Here is a 16,366-nt window from a genome sequence, read left to right on the forward strand (position 1 = left end):
TAGAGGTCCCTTCCAACCCCTACAATTCTGTGATTCTGTGATACAAAGTAGCGCAACTCGTGGGAGAATTGCAATTAAAATAAATTGTGAGCTTGGCAAAACTTTTTTTTTTCTTTTCCTTAACCATATCAGGAATTACACTAAGAGTTAGGCCTGTGGTAGCCCGTCTATATTTCAGTGTGTATACCTGTATTAACTGTGTGTGGCGTCCCAGCTACTTTGTGGTTTGCAGCCTGAAAGTTTCTCATGTATTGAATTAATCATGGGAGATTTAATTTAAGCTGAACTGAAGATGCTGGAGGACTATTTTATGTTAACAATAGCTGTTGTTTGTTAATGGAGAGAAACATTCAGTGTCTGATAAGGGTCTTCGGTGTGAACATTAGTTTCTGGAATTTTTCAGAACTTGAGAATAGAAAGGAATATATTTTTATGCTTTTCTGAAAATCCAGTTCTTGCTATTACAACAATATCTTAAATATGGCCTTCTTTCTCTTGTTGTTTGAATTCGAGCTCAGTGAAGGAGGGGAACTGGGGTTTCTCGTCACCTCATACTATTGATTTTGTGTAGTGATATACTAGTTTTTTTTCAAGTTCATCTGACAGCCCAATCCCTTCAGACACTGTCAGTGCACTTAATTCAACTTTGTAGCATTTATTACAAAAACTGAATGTGTTTGGAGAGGAATTGGTTCTTCACTTTCAAACCTTTACTGTTTAAAGCATATCTGTTTCTGTTTCTAAAAGTTGATTCAGCATCAAAAATCCTGAGCCTGTCCTGATGAAAGATGCAGTATAAGATGGACTGTGTACAGTAGTGTTTCAGGAACTTAGCCTAAAATGTTTCCAGTGGGTAGTGTGACAAATCCTTCCTGAAATCACGGAAATCAGCTTAATTGCCTACATTTAGTTTAAAACTACATGTGCCTGGTCAACCTTTGGTTGACATGCTTCGTTATAAACAGGTGTTTATTTTGTCAAAAAGACTGGAGGGGAAGGTGGCAGGTCAAAGCTGATTTGGGAGTTGAGAGAACAGGCTGAAAATTGCAAACATTTGCAATCTGCATGAAGCAGTAGTTGAGTATGAGAGTTTTATTGCATGAGTTGTACCGGGGTTTGAAATTTGTCTTTTACATGTTTTTAATATTTGCATCTATTTTCAGTTCTGCCCATTATTCAGCATGGACAGCAGATATTCAGCACCGTTGAAGGAATTCCAGTAACACTGCCATGTAAAGCAAGTGGAGTTCCTAAGCCAACTATTACTTGGTCTAAGGTAATGTCTCATCTTTGAGCTGTTCATGGTGGAAGATGAATTGACGACATTGTTTAGTTGTCCTAAAACTAGGCGAGAGGTCCAAGCAAACACCTCTGTTGTGAGGAATCTGGAAATCTCTGCTTACTTGTCTGCTTTTGTTTCTGTGCTTTCTGGCTATGGTCTAGCCATACATCAAAGTTCTCTTCTATGGAAAGGCTTCTTTGCTTATCCCTGTAACTTTATGCTTTTCAGTACTTCAGAAATTCTTAGTATTCCTGTTATGAGTTAGTAATTTCAGATCAGACAACTTGCCACAGACTGAAAGTTAATTTTTGTTTACGATTGCTTTAAAATGACTTCTTTTTTTCATAGAGGAAAATGTCTCTAATAACGGCATTTGGGGGTTAGCTGTCTGTCACTTTTCAGTCATGTCCTTGACAACAGGTCCACTGAGGAGGACCTCAACTTTTTTGAGAACGTCTGAAAATCAGGCTGAGATGGCTAGTTGGATTTTTTAGCATAATTTCTGGTAATAATAGTTATTCAAGGTATGCTGTAGCTTGCATGACATTGCTGTGAAGTCAGTGTTGCCTCAGAAGTTGTGCTGATGTAATTGAGTGAGACCTTATGAACAACTTTGTTTAAGAGAAGCAGTAGAACAGATAACTACTGGTTTAGTAGGGAATGAAACACAGGAGGAATGAGGTGCAGTAATAGTTTTTCTCCTTTATTACTGCATATAATTTTCAGTATGGATAAGGAATGATCTGCTAAGAAACATTTTATACAATGTATACAAGGCCTGTTTTTACATCAGAAACCAATATCAACATTAACTAAATTGAAATGATGATCTTTTTTTTTTAATAATTAGGTTCTAGAAAATGTTTTTTCGTATGCATATATAACAAAATAACATATTTTCTGCGTGAGAATCCCTTGCTGCTTCTATTTTTACTGCTCAGACAGTGACTAAATGAGTATGAAAAGTTTGTTTAGGTTGGTTAATTTCTATGGATAGAATTTCAGGGCCAAACTTCTTAGTTAATTCAAAATATTTTGTCGATCTCAGCCATAAACAGTAGAGGCCATAAAACAGTAGAAGCAGTACTGTAATGTAGATTAAAATATTACTTGGTTTAGTCAGGCTTCCTGCACTTTGCAATCTTCAGAGCTGTGAAAAATCTGACTGAATGTTAGGTTAAAAATACAGCAGTCTTCATACAAATGGGCTGCAGCAATGGGTTAAGCTGCTGCATTCACTAATAATTTTAATGTTCCTTTAACAGTTTAAATATTTTCATTAGATTTTCTTTCTGCAAAATTTAGCTATTATTGAATTAAATATTTGCAATTTGCTATATTTTTGGAAATCCAAGGACTATGGAATTTCTTTTTTTCTTTCTTTCCACAGAAGGGAGAAATAATTTTTCCCAGCAATGGGAAATTTTCCACAGGTTCTGATGGAAGTCTCTATGTAGTTTCGCCAGAGGGTGGAGAGACAGGGGAATATGTGTGTACTGCAACAAATGCTGCTGGTTACGCTACACGGAAAGTCCAGCTGACTGTATATGGTATATATGAAGTAAAATATAGTATCATTTTGATGATAAGATGATTAATGTGCTTTGCAAGGCTTTTATGACTTCCAGTTACTGGTGCTATAATATAATGTATAGTTCAGGTACTGGTTGCAAACTACCTGTACAATACAGACCTCAATGTATGCATGAACTGTGTATATTAATTGCTGTCCTGCTTTTTAGGCAGACAGTGCAGTCTTCTTGGTATTTCTAGTGTTGCAAGTAGGCATCAATCAATGTCTGAGCTAACCACGTGTAGAATGTTGGCATTACAGTGATTTATGGCAGCAAGTCTATTGCAGGCATGTCTTTAAAAACAGGACTGTAATGTTATATGCCACACACACACACACACACACACACACGCAGATGTTTAATCTGAGCTATAGGTATTACATTTGTACAGTATACATATTCACTTGAGCTTCTTAACATGTTCCATGTTACAGTGAAACCTAGAGTATCCAGGCCTGAAGACCAGCAAGGGCATGGACCTCTAGAGATCTCAGTAATTAGCGGAGAAGATGTCACACTTTCATGTGAAGTAAAGAGCTTGCCACCTCCCATAATTACCTGGGCTAAAGAGACACAGCTCATATCTCCATTCTCTCTAAGGTAACAACAGAGTGCAATTGTTTGATGAAAACAAAAGAAAAACGAAGTTGTGCCTAAGATTTTAAGATTTTGAAAGGCTCTTTTTTTTTTAATCTAATGATCAATTGGAAGATATGAAGTTGTCCTTCAAGAGGACCATAGGTTTAAAAATCTTTCCAGATTGAATGTGTATACTTCTCTGAAGGATGCAAAGTCTGCACATTGTTGTACTGCAGTGTGTGTTTGTATACAGTGGCAGAACTTCAGTATTTGCTCTGAAATCTGCAAGCTGCAAAGTTAGAGTTCTTTCATACTGTTTCGGTGTGATAGAAAAGAGAGGAGAAGGGGCAGTTTTCTGTATGTGCTCAGTTGCAGTGCTGGGCACTGTCACACGGTGTACTAGTGGTTCCTAGTCTCCCAGCCACCTCAAAAGGGGGCAGAGACTGCAGCTACATTTGTAAACCAGGAAAGGATGATGCTGCCAGGTGCATGCTGTAGCAGTTGCTGTAGCCATTGTCTAGCGTGTCTCTGTGATTCAAGTGAAATGTTAAGCAGCTGTACAGACCTGAAAGTGCACCTGTTTCTTTTGTGGCCAAATCTTGGCCTCAGATCCACCTCTCCCACTGAATCTGCCACAGACTTATCAGCTGGTAGGTGCTGGCTGAGCAATCTGTGTGGAACAGGCTTAATGTATACAGAGTTAATTTGGAATTAGTACTTAGGGTGGAATTTTCTGCTTTGTCCTGTGAACACATTGCATGCATTAATGAATCTGCATTCTTGGTCCATTACTTGTCCTCATTGTACATCAAGAGACAAATAAATTAGGCTACTTGCTCACTGTGGAGCCACCCAAGCTCTCCAGAGAAGCAGTGATCCAACTCAGCCCATTCCTTAAAATTGTATACAGATGTCATCAAAAGTTAGAGTGAGTCCAAACAAAATCATTTGAGACCACCGAAAGAGATGTTAGAAATGTGACCAGTAAGCAAAAGAAGAATGAAAGCAGAAATGAAGAAACTTCTCTCAGAAAGCATTTGTAATAAATGGGCAAAGTAATGGGAGATGAGTTATCCCAGCAACAATATATTTTGGAGCTATTTAAAAAAAAAACAAGCATTGGAAAGAAAGCATTGGGCAACAGAGGAGTAATCAGATGAATATCAGTGGCCGGAAGGAAATGCACTTCACTTTCTTCCACTAGTCCCTTCAGCCTGTTGTATTCTGCAGATTCACCAGTGCCAGAGAAAAAATAATGAGTGATACCACCAATTCCCACCAACTTTTCCTTAACTCTGTATATAACTTTGAGTTCTGTTTGCTTCTTGTCAACTTCTAGCTGTTGTTTTTCCTTTCCTCCTATTTTCTTTTTCCTTTTTAACTGCTACAGAAGAAGAGTTCGGCTTAATTGGCCAAGACTGAATCCTTGTACACCTGTATCTTGCGAGCCTTAAACCACCACTATAATGAAAATCAGTGTTACATCATTAATTATGTAGTCAGAAATAATGACAAATTCTCTAAGCTCGAGAACCAGTGGTTTTGAATCACAGTACTCTTCAGATCCCTCCTCCCCTTCATCCTCAACCATCATGAAGTATTTTGGCCATGTTGAAGTAGAATCACAAGCTGTTTAATGCAAACTTTCTGATTCTGCTGACCTGGGATGAGCATAAATCTGTGATAGGAGGCTCTATCATGATAGGAATCTTTACCAGAAGTTTTTTCCATTTCTAGAAATCAGGCAGGTTTCAATAGGTAGAATCAAACATTACAATTTGGATCTTATATTTTAGGTACTTGCTCTATATTCTCCATGTGGCTCAGTAAAGAGTTGGAAAAAATGAGTAAGTCATAGTTTAGTAATATGGCACAGCTCAGTGTGCCATGTAGAATGCTGGTAATTTAGTAGATAGTGATCAGTAGTGTGTAAGTAGAGATCGTTCGCTCTTCTGTACATGTTTATACAGCGTATCTGGTTCTTAATTTTGCAGACATACTTTCCTACCCTCAGGGTCAATGAAGATCAGTGAGACACAAGTTTCAGACAGTGGAATGTATTTCTGTGTAGCCACCAATATTGCTGGGAATGTGACTCAGTCAGTGAAGTTACGCGTACATGGTAAGTTGTAACTTAAAGGAAAATCATCAGCCTGTTTCAGCATTGAATTTGGCATCCTAAAGATGCTAAATCCTTTTTATATACATTAAATATAATTTTAATGTATAATCATATTTTCTCTTTCATACATTAAATGCTACTGACCCGTTATTCTTTCTGCTCATATTATCTTCATATGCAAATTGTTTTTATTGATTATGTGGAAAAGAAATACTGTATAGATGTACACATTACCTAAATATATATATTTGTACACATATATGTACACCTTCCTTTCATGTCACTTAGATTCATGGAAGAATTACAGCTGTATAGCATATTTGGCTTTTAGGTCAGTAAGAGGAGTTTTAAGAGTTGAAAACTCTTGTTCAATACTCTTGGATGTTCAGTGTGCAGCAGACTTCTCAGTATTAGGTTTGAAAACAGTGGCTGAAAATAGCAAAGTTTTCTGAGGCTTGCAGATGCTGAGTTCCCATCAGTCTTAATGATTCCCTGTCACTACAATCCCTGATAAGAATCCAGCTTTCCCATAGCCCCCTCTAGGTATCACAGGCCATTATCAGGTCTTCCTGAAGCCTTCTCTTTTCCAGGCTGAACATCTCTGTTCTCTCAGCCTGAGCTGTCTTCTCTATTCAAACTAGCACCCTGTCCTTGTGTCCACCTTCCTCCCCCTTAGTGAAGGTAACTAGCCTCTTGCTGAGAGATGTCCCCCCTCCTTCTTACCATAAATCATCAAATTCTTGCCCCCTTGCCTCTCTCCTACTCTTACTGTGTTGGGGCTCCAATCACAGTCTCTTAACAATTTAAGCAATGTCATGTATCATTAGCTCCGTGCTCTCCCTTTTGTTTCTCCTCATCTGTATCAGATAGAAGCACAGCTGGTGCCAATGCATGGAGGAGAGTGAGAGCAGGAGCTGCATCCTGGCACAGCCCAGATGGTGCTGGCCAGTGTAAGTGTGATGTGTATGCAGTTCTGCTGTGGCTCATGCAGAGTGTGGAAATGCCTCACATGCCACAAACATGCCAGTATGGAACTCCTATCCCTGGCAGCTCTGAACACTTCAACTTCATGAATGCAGTTATAATGACTATAGCAGATGACTGTGTAGTTTTCTGTAGAGAGGTCTGAGAGAGAGAGAGTGCACCTTTGTCTATCTGTGATTGTACATTAGCAGAAGAAATGGCACTTGTTATTGCTTCAGATATTCGTTGTTAGACTTTATTGTCAGTGATCCTTAGAAAGAAAAACACTGTGGCAGAAGAGTTAAGTCAGATTTGAATTATTTTTTGGGATCAGCAAGATCTTTTCCAGTAATATTTTATCTTTTTGTCAGAACTCATATTTGGAAGCATACAAAGATTAGGAATTAGGGGAAGGAAATTAAAATGTCAAAGGTGAAAGGTAATTAACTTTTTCATAAAAGCTTTTGATTCTTTTTGTTATGAAAAACCAGTATGCTTAACTTGTGAAATATGCATGGTGTAATATTGATACTCATATGGAAGTAGTGCAATAGAATTTGAAATGTAGCTTCTCCAGACAAGTTTAGTGGTAGGCTATTATACATCTTATATGTAAAGTACATGCAGTACTGCATGTGAGAGAATTCTGTTTCATTGAGTAAGGACGGATATTTTCTAAAATAACAAAAAGAACTGCCTTCAAAAATGATCTTGTACCTCACTGTCTTCACATTACTATTGACTTAATTTCTCTTCTTGCTTAGTTCCTCCTAAGATACAGCGTGGTCATCAAATTGTGAAAGTCCAGGCTGGCCACAGAGTTGACATACCCTGCAGTGCCCAGGGGAACCCTCCGCCAGCAATCACCTGGTTCAGGGGCAGTAGTGCTGTGCCAATAGACAGCAGGCAGCCCACTCACAGTCTGGATGGGGCTCTGAGCATCAGCAACATCCAGCTTTCCAATGCTGGGATCTACAGGTGCATCGCCACTAACGCGGCAGGCACTGACACCTCCGAGATAACAATTCAAGTTCAAGGTATTCCTGCTAGGACTGCTTGCCTCCTGCTCTAAGAATAATTTTATGATAATGCAGTCAGGTTTATATTTTGGAGGGTGATGCCCCTTGCTGTTGAGAGTTGCAGCATGTAAATTCCAAGTCTGTTTTAAATGTCTGATGTTAATTAAGAAAAAATAGGAGTATGCAAACATTCTGTGGAGAGTTAGCAGAAATAAGAAGCTTGATTTTTTTTTTTTCTTTTAAATCTTTTAAGATATTTTTCACTTGCTTTAACAGTACGTAATTAAAACCAGATCCCATTGTGGGAAACCTCCTTTTCAAATATTCTCTGTGTGTTTGTTCACCTCTCACATTTTCATAGACTGTTTCTGAACATTAGAACCCGGTGGCACAGCTTCAAATGGAATTGGAATTTTGCCTAAGCTTCATCAGTCAGTATATTACTAAAATGGTGAAGGGGCAGCAGTGATTCCTGTGCCAATTTAAACATATAGTATAACTCCTCACATGATCAGCTGACATTTGGCAATGCAGCATGACAGACTTAAGTAGAAAGTATTTCTTTTTCATAATAATCTAAAGGCAGTGTTCTGATGCCTTTGGATTAGAGATGCTGAGAGCTGCTCATTGTGAACAACAAAGAACTGCCATATTCTTTGTATGGTCTCAGTCCACACGCAAGTTTAAAATGAGATGCAAGAACAAAGAATGGAAGGAGTACTAAGATATGGTATAAGAAAAAAATATTATTATTTTTTTAAAGTTTATCTCATTTTTTTCAGAATTTGCAATAACATTGTCTCTGCCTTCAGAACAAATATAGTGTTGTTGTTTTTTTTCCCCAATTTCAGTCAAATGTTTTATTTGTATTGCTTTCTTCCTAACTATTCCTCTTGAAGTCAAGCCTGTTTTGTACAATTCATCATTGTAGGGGGTGTGAATAGTGATGGTGTGAATAAGAGAGATTTAAAAATTATGAATTGCCAGACTGCATTCTTACATTTGGAAGCAAGGGTAAAGAAAAATTTAAGCTAATTTTCTTTCAGAGCCTCCTACTATAGGTGATCTTGATCCTCCATACAATAATCCGTTTCAAGAAAGAATGGCAAATCAACGTGTTGCATTCCCATGTCCAGTAAAAGGTACGTATCAGTACTACCTCTTTCAGTGGCAAAAGTATATTTTTCTGTTGACCATTGATAATTGTACTTCTTGTTATTGTAAAAATGTAAAATATGCACAGTGTTTTCCATGTGCACTTTATATGGAAAATTCAAACTAAATCTCAGTTTAAACAAATTGATGAAGTACTTTGAAAAGTCATTACTAGCTGACAAGGATATTAAGAGATTTTTGTGATAATCTTACTTGTAACTGTAAATTTGAAGGCATGTGACTCCCTCTGGATTGTTCTTGTCAGCAAGCAATGGTAATTATTCAAATCCTTCTTATTCTGGGCTATGTGAACTGATTCTTGAAGTTTTGCATTATTCTTGTTAGGTATTCCAAAGCCTGTCATCAAATGGCTACATAATGGAAGAGAATTGACAGGCAGAGAACCAGGAATTTCCGTTCTGGAGGATGACATGCTGCTGATCATAGCTTCTGTTACACCATCTAATAATGGAGAATATATCTGTGTGGCAACCAATGAAGCTGGAAGTACAGAAAGAAAGTATAACCTGAAAGTTCATGGTAAATAATAAGCACAACTACTGGAGACATATTTTGAAAGAGATTATTCTGTTTCATTGTTCATTTGTTGTCCCAAATCTTCCTATGGGCAGTTGAATCATGAAAACTAAACTGGGTTTCTATGATTCTGTTTTATATTTTTTATTATTTCTGTTCACCGTAATTTTATAAATAAACAGTCTTTGTTTAACTCAAAGAGCTAGGTTTGTCTCATTAGTAGAGAGTTCTAGTTACTGTTGATAACTTTACCACAGGTAACAGGTGAAGACTTGTAGTGTAGATGTTAAAGTTTTGGTGATAGATTTGCATTTCAAATGGTGAGTATGAGAAAAGTTGTTTGTCAGAATGAGCATAGAATAGAAGACATTCTTCCCTAATCCTAATTGCAAAATTGCATCTACAGATGGCACTGTGAGATATGTTTTGATATGTACATTTCACTTCTTAGAGAGTACTTTTAATCCTCTTCACTTCTTACAGTTTTGATGCCCAAATAGGATTATGTGTTTACCCTTAGAAATGCAGGAACTCCATCATGTGCCAGCAAGGCTCATTGGTGGGATTTGAGTTTTTCTAATCCATCACGTTGGACCTTTCTCTTTACTCTGATGGGTTTACAAGTGACAGGCAGGTATTCTTGGGGATGATAAGAGCAGTGAAGAGGAAGGATTATTCTCTGGAATTTATTTCCTTTATATGCTAAGCAAATAGCATGGCATTTTAGAGATTAGTCTCTTAAATGGTGATGGAGATTCTGTTTCAGTGGATTCCTTGAAATTCTGCTATAGAGCAAGAGAAGAGTCTTGTTCTTTGACAAGAGAAGAAAGAACATTGCGAGATTGGTCCAGATTCAAAGGAGAAATGGAAACATCCAGGATAAATGAAATGAAAAATGCCTGAAAAATATAGATGATAGAGGTCCTTGACTTGGAGAAAGGATGAAGGGGGAGATCACTGAGTGAGAAGACTTAATACATGTGACTTTGAACTTTCTTGTAGTTCCTCCTGAAATTAGAGATCAAGAAAAGGTGACAAATACATCTGTAGTTGTTAATCATCCTGCAAGTCTCTTCTGTGAAGTATTTGGAAATCCATTCCCAATCATCTCCTGGTATAAAGAAGATATACAGGTAAGCACAATTAATTTAATTGCTCTAACTGTAGCCTTTTTCAGTTCCAGAATATTTTGTGTTGATTTTTCTTTTGAGCGCTTGATATGAGATTTCATTAAAAGTAAATACATGTATATACCTTGCATATATTTAAACTGTACCAAGAACACCCACAGAGAAATCCAGAGAAGTATGACTAATCCATTAATTTGTCCATTCAATAAATCAAAAGCAAACTTTTTCGAGATCTCCCTAGGAATTAGCCTTAGAAATCTCACAGTACTGTGGATGCCAGAATAGTTGCAGAGGGTAATGGTATTTTCTTCATTTCGTAGATGGAGAAATGAGAATTCTTGGAACTGATTTGAATTCCTAAGGGTTATCCTTGGGTCCTATGCTTCTACTTGTAGCTGATAAGTGATAGTTTATGTGAGGAGAGATCTCCTTTTGCACCTTTATATCTAACTGCTATTAATGAACAAAGAGTTTCTTTGGTTTTCTCACCCTCTACTGTATGTTGTGCTAGGAGTCATATTGGATAGACTGCAGAAGTTGAGACATGCTGTAATTGAAAAGAGAAATGTATTATTTTTAAACAGAAATTACCACTTTCTTATAAAAATCCATTTGTAATATCTGGCTAATGTAATTTGGATTACATAAGGCTCATGTCTTGGGTTCTTTTAAGGTTGTGGAAAGCAATACTCTCCAGATTTTGCAAAATGGAAAGATACTGAAGCTCCTTAAAGCTACTGTTGATGATGCCGGGCAATACTCATGCAAAGCCATAAATGTAGCAGGAAGTTCTGAGAAGCTCTTTAACCTAGATATACTGGGTTAGTTCTATTTTTGTTTGTTTACTTGTTTGTTAAACAGCAATCTGAAAAATAGTTGATATTTAAGGAAAGTTTCAACTTACTATAAATGGGTTCTTCCTCTCATTTCCCATTAAATATTGGCTGCTGAAGCACACTTCATGATGGATTATGAATACTTAAAATTTGCCATTCTCATAGTGACACAGACAAAATGCAGTTTTTCGTTGTGGACTTTGCTCTTTGGTACTTTATTTTGTATTTTCGGGGTACACTGCTCTAAGATATAAAGGAGTTTATTGTTGTGCAGTTCAGCAACATCAGTGTGGGAGTGGGAGTGCTTGTCATGATAGAAGTGATGTTGTGAATGAGCAGGAGTACTCTTGCAGTGAAAACTTGAGTTGTTTCAAGGGAACAGTAGTATCCACTGCAGCATTTCTTCCAGTCTCCAAGTTTAGCTTCCCTGTTTAAATACCAGCTCTTCCTGTAACATTTGTCTTTTTAAAGTTCCTCCAAGTATAATAGGTGCTGATACCACCAGTGAAATTGCAGTCATCCTCAACCAGGAAATGAGTCTGGAATGCAGAGCCAAAGGCTTTCCTTTTCCTGACATTCACTGGTTCAGAGACAGCAAGTAAGTATACTGTCATTTTTTCCACATATGTCTAGGCTATTCCTCCCTTAGAATGTAGAGGAAAAGGGTGCACAGTAGCAACAAGCTCTGCTTTTAACTATATAATGTCAAATTATTGTCATTGGATAAAATTTGTGGTAGCGTGACATGGCAAGTCCTTTAATCAAAACTCAGCATCCTGCTTCTTTTTGTAAACTATCCCATTTCTGACATTGGCGTTTGCAGGACATATTTACAATATTTGAAGCTAGGCAATATATGATGCAACCCTTTCTTTGGGCTTTATCTTGAAATACAGGTTTTGTTGTAATATGGCTGTTTTGTTGACATGATTTTTAAATTAGTATTAACCCTCTTTTCTAGCTGCTGCATTGCATTGTATAGTTCTGCATACATACATACATATATACATATATATATATGTAATATGTATATATATGTATACACACACCCTAAAGGTTTAAGGACAGTTATAGCTTGCACGTTGCAATTCTTCGTCTTATCTTCCTGGAAAGCATGCAAAAAATATAATTCTTGGCAGCTTAAGTATTAGCTGTAAATAGTTTTAAACAGCACTGGTATTTAATGGTTTAGCTAGTGTCTATACTGAACTCACAGATGTTCCAGTACGACAAGAAGTTAATATGTTTATACTTTCATCTCGTATATACAGATTTTTTGTTATCAGCAAAGGATTATCATGACCTAGTAATAAGAAAAGGGAACTGAGATCAGGAGTAGGACTCAGGCCCTGCTGCTGGCATTCTAGATGACCTGGATAAAGTACCTTTGTGTTTGGTTTCTTCTGAAAACCAGGAATCAATATAGTTATAATAGTTTGTTGCCTTACTGTGGTTCTTTGGATGGATGCTGTTTCTCTGGTTTAAATGATACCCTTTAATGCAATTACTGCCATTAAATGAACCCTTGTTGTAATTGTCAGTTTAAATTAATGCCAAAAGGATGGGGTCAGAGTTCTGTGTGGTGGAATAATCTCTATTTCAGGCCCCTGTTCTTGGGTGATCCCAATTTTGAGCTTCTGGAAAAAGGTCAAGTTCTGCATATAAAGTCTGCTCGAAGGGTTGACAAAGGTCATTACCAGTGCAGTGCCACTAACACTGCTGGCAAACAAATTAAGGAGGTCAAGCTGATCATTCACGGTAAGTTTATAAAGTGCTTGATCCAAGAAAATCCTTCAGTTTTGCACACAGGATTTTTAAATGGAGATGCTCAGGCAACATAAATTACTTAGGAATAAATTAAATTGAATGCAAAAATACAAAGTTGAGTGTAAAAAGAATCAGGTACAAGTAGCATTCCAGAAGATCTTCTGTTAGAGTGGTATGTCATCTCTCTCAAGTTGGTGTAGTCTGTGATCATTTAGGAGAGAAGAAGTGCTAGCATGGGATAACTATGTTAACATTCTTATTTTATGTAGTATAGAGTATACTTTCTGTGTGTTTACAAGCAGTTCAGTCTGAGCAGAATACCTGGGAAAAAGATCCATGTAATTAATTCCTGTGATTAGTATTATAGGAGATAAACAGGAGGATTTGGGAAAAAAAGGAAGAGAAAGATTCATGGAAACAGGAATGTGCTTTTGAAATAAGACTTTAAAAGAGACAAGAGAAGGTGTTTTTCATTTGGAAGAAAAAGAACATGTGACAGCCCAACCAGACCTGAAAACTGTAGGCGTACGGTACTAGCAGAAATGATGGGGGAAACTTGCCAAAATCTATGTATAGGATAAAACTGCTGGGCTCAGAGTGTGAATTTTGCATCCATGAGCACTAAAGCTAATGAGTCCTCATTTGCTATGGCTTCAGTTCTGAAGGGCTTGTGTCTTCTGTTCTGACAACAGTGAACTTGTGATACATTATTTTCCTCATTTGGGACATTTTTGAAGCATGGAGCAATGACATGCACAGCAATGTGCCTGTATACCAGTCACAGTGAAGTCTCCTGGGAACAAAGAAAATGGTGTGAGAACTCTCTGGTTATCAGGGTCATTGATGTCATAAGATGAGGGGAATAAAAAAACCACGCAGATCCCCCTAGATGAGTAGACCTTACTTCAGATTCTTCAGAGAAGAGAGGTGAATTAATCTTGGTCAGACAAACAGAAGTAAGTGAGGAACCTAGATGCTGCTTCCCACTAGTTCGTACCTTGCTTTAGCTCTCTAGTTCTACTTCTATCTCTGTGGATGAAAGCATTTGTTGATGGAGAAATGCATTTGCCTTTGAACTGAATATGTTTCAGCATATGTTATAGATTTGCATGTTTGCGCACAGAATATTTAGTAAGGAAAGTATTTCATCATGGTTTGATAACCAGCAAGATCCGTCTCATAGGTGTAGGTCTGACACATAGGTTCACTGACACATTTCTTTACATCTCTGTGATGGCATTTTGAATGATCGCTGTGGAAGTCAGCTAGAAAAAATTTGAGTATGCTGCTTAGTGAATGAGGGAAATGTCTGTGGGCCAAAAACTTCAAGCATAAAGCTGAGCTTTTAAGCTCATATTTAGAGTCAAAGTGACTTAATCTTTAGAAATTCTGAGTACCAAGCATTTCCCACTCCAGTCACAGAGGTTCTTGGATGTCTTTGGTATTTTAAATAGCAGATTGTTGTTCCTCACTGGGAGGATGCAGCTCCCAAGACATCCAGAGTTTGCCCTTTACTCTTCAGAGAGAGGGAATGGTCGGCATTGTGCCCAAATGCATTGTGGGAGGCATGGAGGTCCAGCTGACTTAACGGCATATATTGGACCTCAAACATTAATTGTTCTCAGGTACTTCTAGTGAAGCAGCAGTGCTTTCCAGTGTCCCCTGGTGCGGTGCTTGTTGATTAAGTATAAGGTGTTCTTTGACATTAGATTCCATTAGTGTTTGTGTTGTGCTCTCTTCATCCTTCCAGCTCAGTGTGCCATAGAGAATTCTACAGACATGGAAAAAAAGCATCTCAAAAGCATCAGGAAAGATTGGAAGTCTAATTTATCTAAAATTTTTAATTTTAGAGTATTTTAAAATAATTTAGAACTGCACAGACTTGTATACTAAGGCTTTTATGCTGTTGTTTTGTCTTTTGAAATAGTTCCTCCTAGTATTAAAGGAGGCAATATTACCACAGAGATATCAGCACTTCTTAACAATCTTATAAATTTGGATTGTGAAACCAAGGGAATCCCTGTTCCTACCATTACCTGGTACAAAGAAGGACGCCCCATTATTTCCAGCCCCCAAGCTCTATATGTGGACAAAGGGCAGTTCCTGCAAATACCTCATGCCCAAGTGTCAGATTCTGCAAAGTACACTTGCCACGTGACCAATGCTGCTGGAGCAGCTGAAAAAATATATGAGGTCGATGTCTATGGTAAGTGAAAGCTTATCAAACTTGATTATTTGCCATGGTACAGGATGTGTATATTGAAAGCCTTCTGCCCTTCTAGTGTGAGCAACCTTTGCAAACCTGTCAATCATAGAATCACAAGGTTGGAAACAACCTATAAGATCATCTAGTCCAACTGTCTTCTCATTACCACTGCTACCACAAGTCAAGGTTGAACAGCAGTCAGTGATTGCATTTAAAGGCTGGCCTGTGTCAGCATGACTGTGTAGAAGCAGCTTTATACCTTATGCATTAGGTAACTCCTAAAAAGCTCTCAACTTCAGAGGCATTGACACCTTGTTTTAGTGAAGTGTGAGATATTTCTTCTCCAGGTATCCTTTCTCTTTCTCATATGTGCATGCTGAACAGTGTTTAGGTGAAATAACCTCTGTGGTCAGGATCCCAAATGTACTTTTTTGAGACTTTCAAATTTGGTTTTTCCATCTTGAAACCTTGCATATCCTCTTTTGTACAAATGGTCTTTATTGAACCATAGGACTTGGTTTGCCCCGGCAGCAAATTCTCACATGTATGTGTGTGACATAATGGCGTGTACCACCAAAGTGGGTGGAGAGGAACTAGCCCATTTGCTCTTAATACATTTTCTGGCTGCAGATTTAATCACTTGCAATACATTTTTCCTTTCTACAGTTCCTCCAGTAATAGAGGGCGATGCTGAAACAGCACAGAGCAGGCAGGTGGTTGCTGGCAATTCAGTGACTTTAGAATGTAAAGCTGCTGGCAATCCTTCTCCTCTCCTTACCTGGTTAAAGGATGGTGTGCCTGTGAAAGCAAGTGACAACCTCCGCGTTGTGTCTGGTGGGAAGAAGCTGGAGATCCTCAGCGCTGTTGAGGCTGATCAGGGCCAGTATTTGTGTGTGGCCACAAGCATAGCTGGAGAACAAGAAATCAAGTATGGAGTTGAAATCCTAGGTATGTGAGAAAAACAACTACTGCTATATCAGATTTGCAATAAAGCAAATGCTTTTGTCTTTGTTGGTAGAATTATATAAAAGATCAGTTAGCCAAGCTGCTTATTTGTTAAAGCTGGGCACTGCATTTTTCTTTCCAGAATTACAAAATAGCTTCAACCCATTACCATGATCTGAATTGCAGCAGTCCCCTCTGACTCTCTAGGTAGATGAAGCCTTCAGAAAGGCTTGATTTTTTTTTTTTTTCTT

At 37.9% G+C, this 16,366-nt stretch overlaps 1 protein-coding gene across 1 annotated transcript in view; it reads left to right on the plus strand.

Moving 5' to 3' along the window:
- The window catches only part of HMCN1 (hemicentin 1), a 184,281-nt gene that overhangs the window by 83,002 nt on the left and 84,913 nt on the right, over positions 1–16,366 (plus strand). Inside the window, exons 21-33 of the mRNA XM_031554941.1 lie at positions 1,164–1,276; positions 2,673–2,832; positions 3,291–3,456; positions 5,430–5,557; positions 7,285–7,557; positions 8,586–8,681; positions 9,040–9,234; positions 10,234–10,364; positions 11,035–11,182; positions 11,669–11,795; positions 12,801–12,955; positions 14,892–15,170; positions 15,837–16,118. Coding sequence (XP_031410801.1) covers positions 1,164–1,276; positions 2,673–2,832; positions 3,291–3,456; positions 5,430–5,557; positions 7,285–7,557; positions 8,586–8,681; positions 9,040–9,234; positions 10,234–10,364; positions 11,035–11,182; positions 11,669–11,795; positions 12,801–12,955; positions 14,892–15,170; positions 15,837–16,118 — 2,253 coding nt within the window. The remainder of the gene's footprint in view (positions 1–1,163; positions 1,277–2,672; positions 2,833–3,290; positions 3,457–5,429; positions 5,558–7,284; positions 7,558–8,585; positions 8,682–9,039; positions 9,235–10,233; positions 10,365–11,034; positions 11,183–11,668; positions 11,796–12,800; positions 12,956–14,891; positions 15,171–15,836; positions 16,119–16,366) is intronic.

The sequence above is a fragment of the Meleagris gallopavo genome, chromosome 10 (assembly GCF_000146605.3).
Source record: "Meleagris gallopavo isolate NT-WF06-2002-E0010 breed Aviagen turkey brand Nicholas breeding stock chromosome 10, Turkey_5.1, whole genome shotgun sequence".
Lineage (NCBI taxonomy): Eukaryota > Metazoa > Chordata > Aves > Galliformes > Phasianidae > Meleagris > Meleagris gallopavo.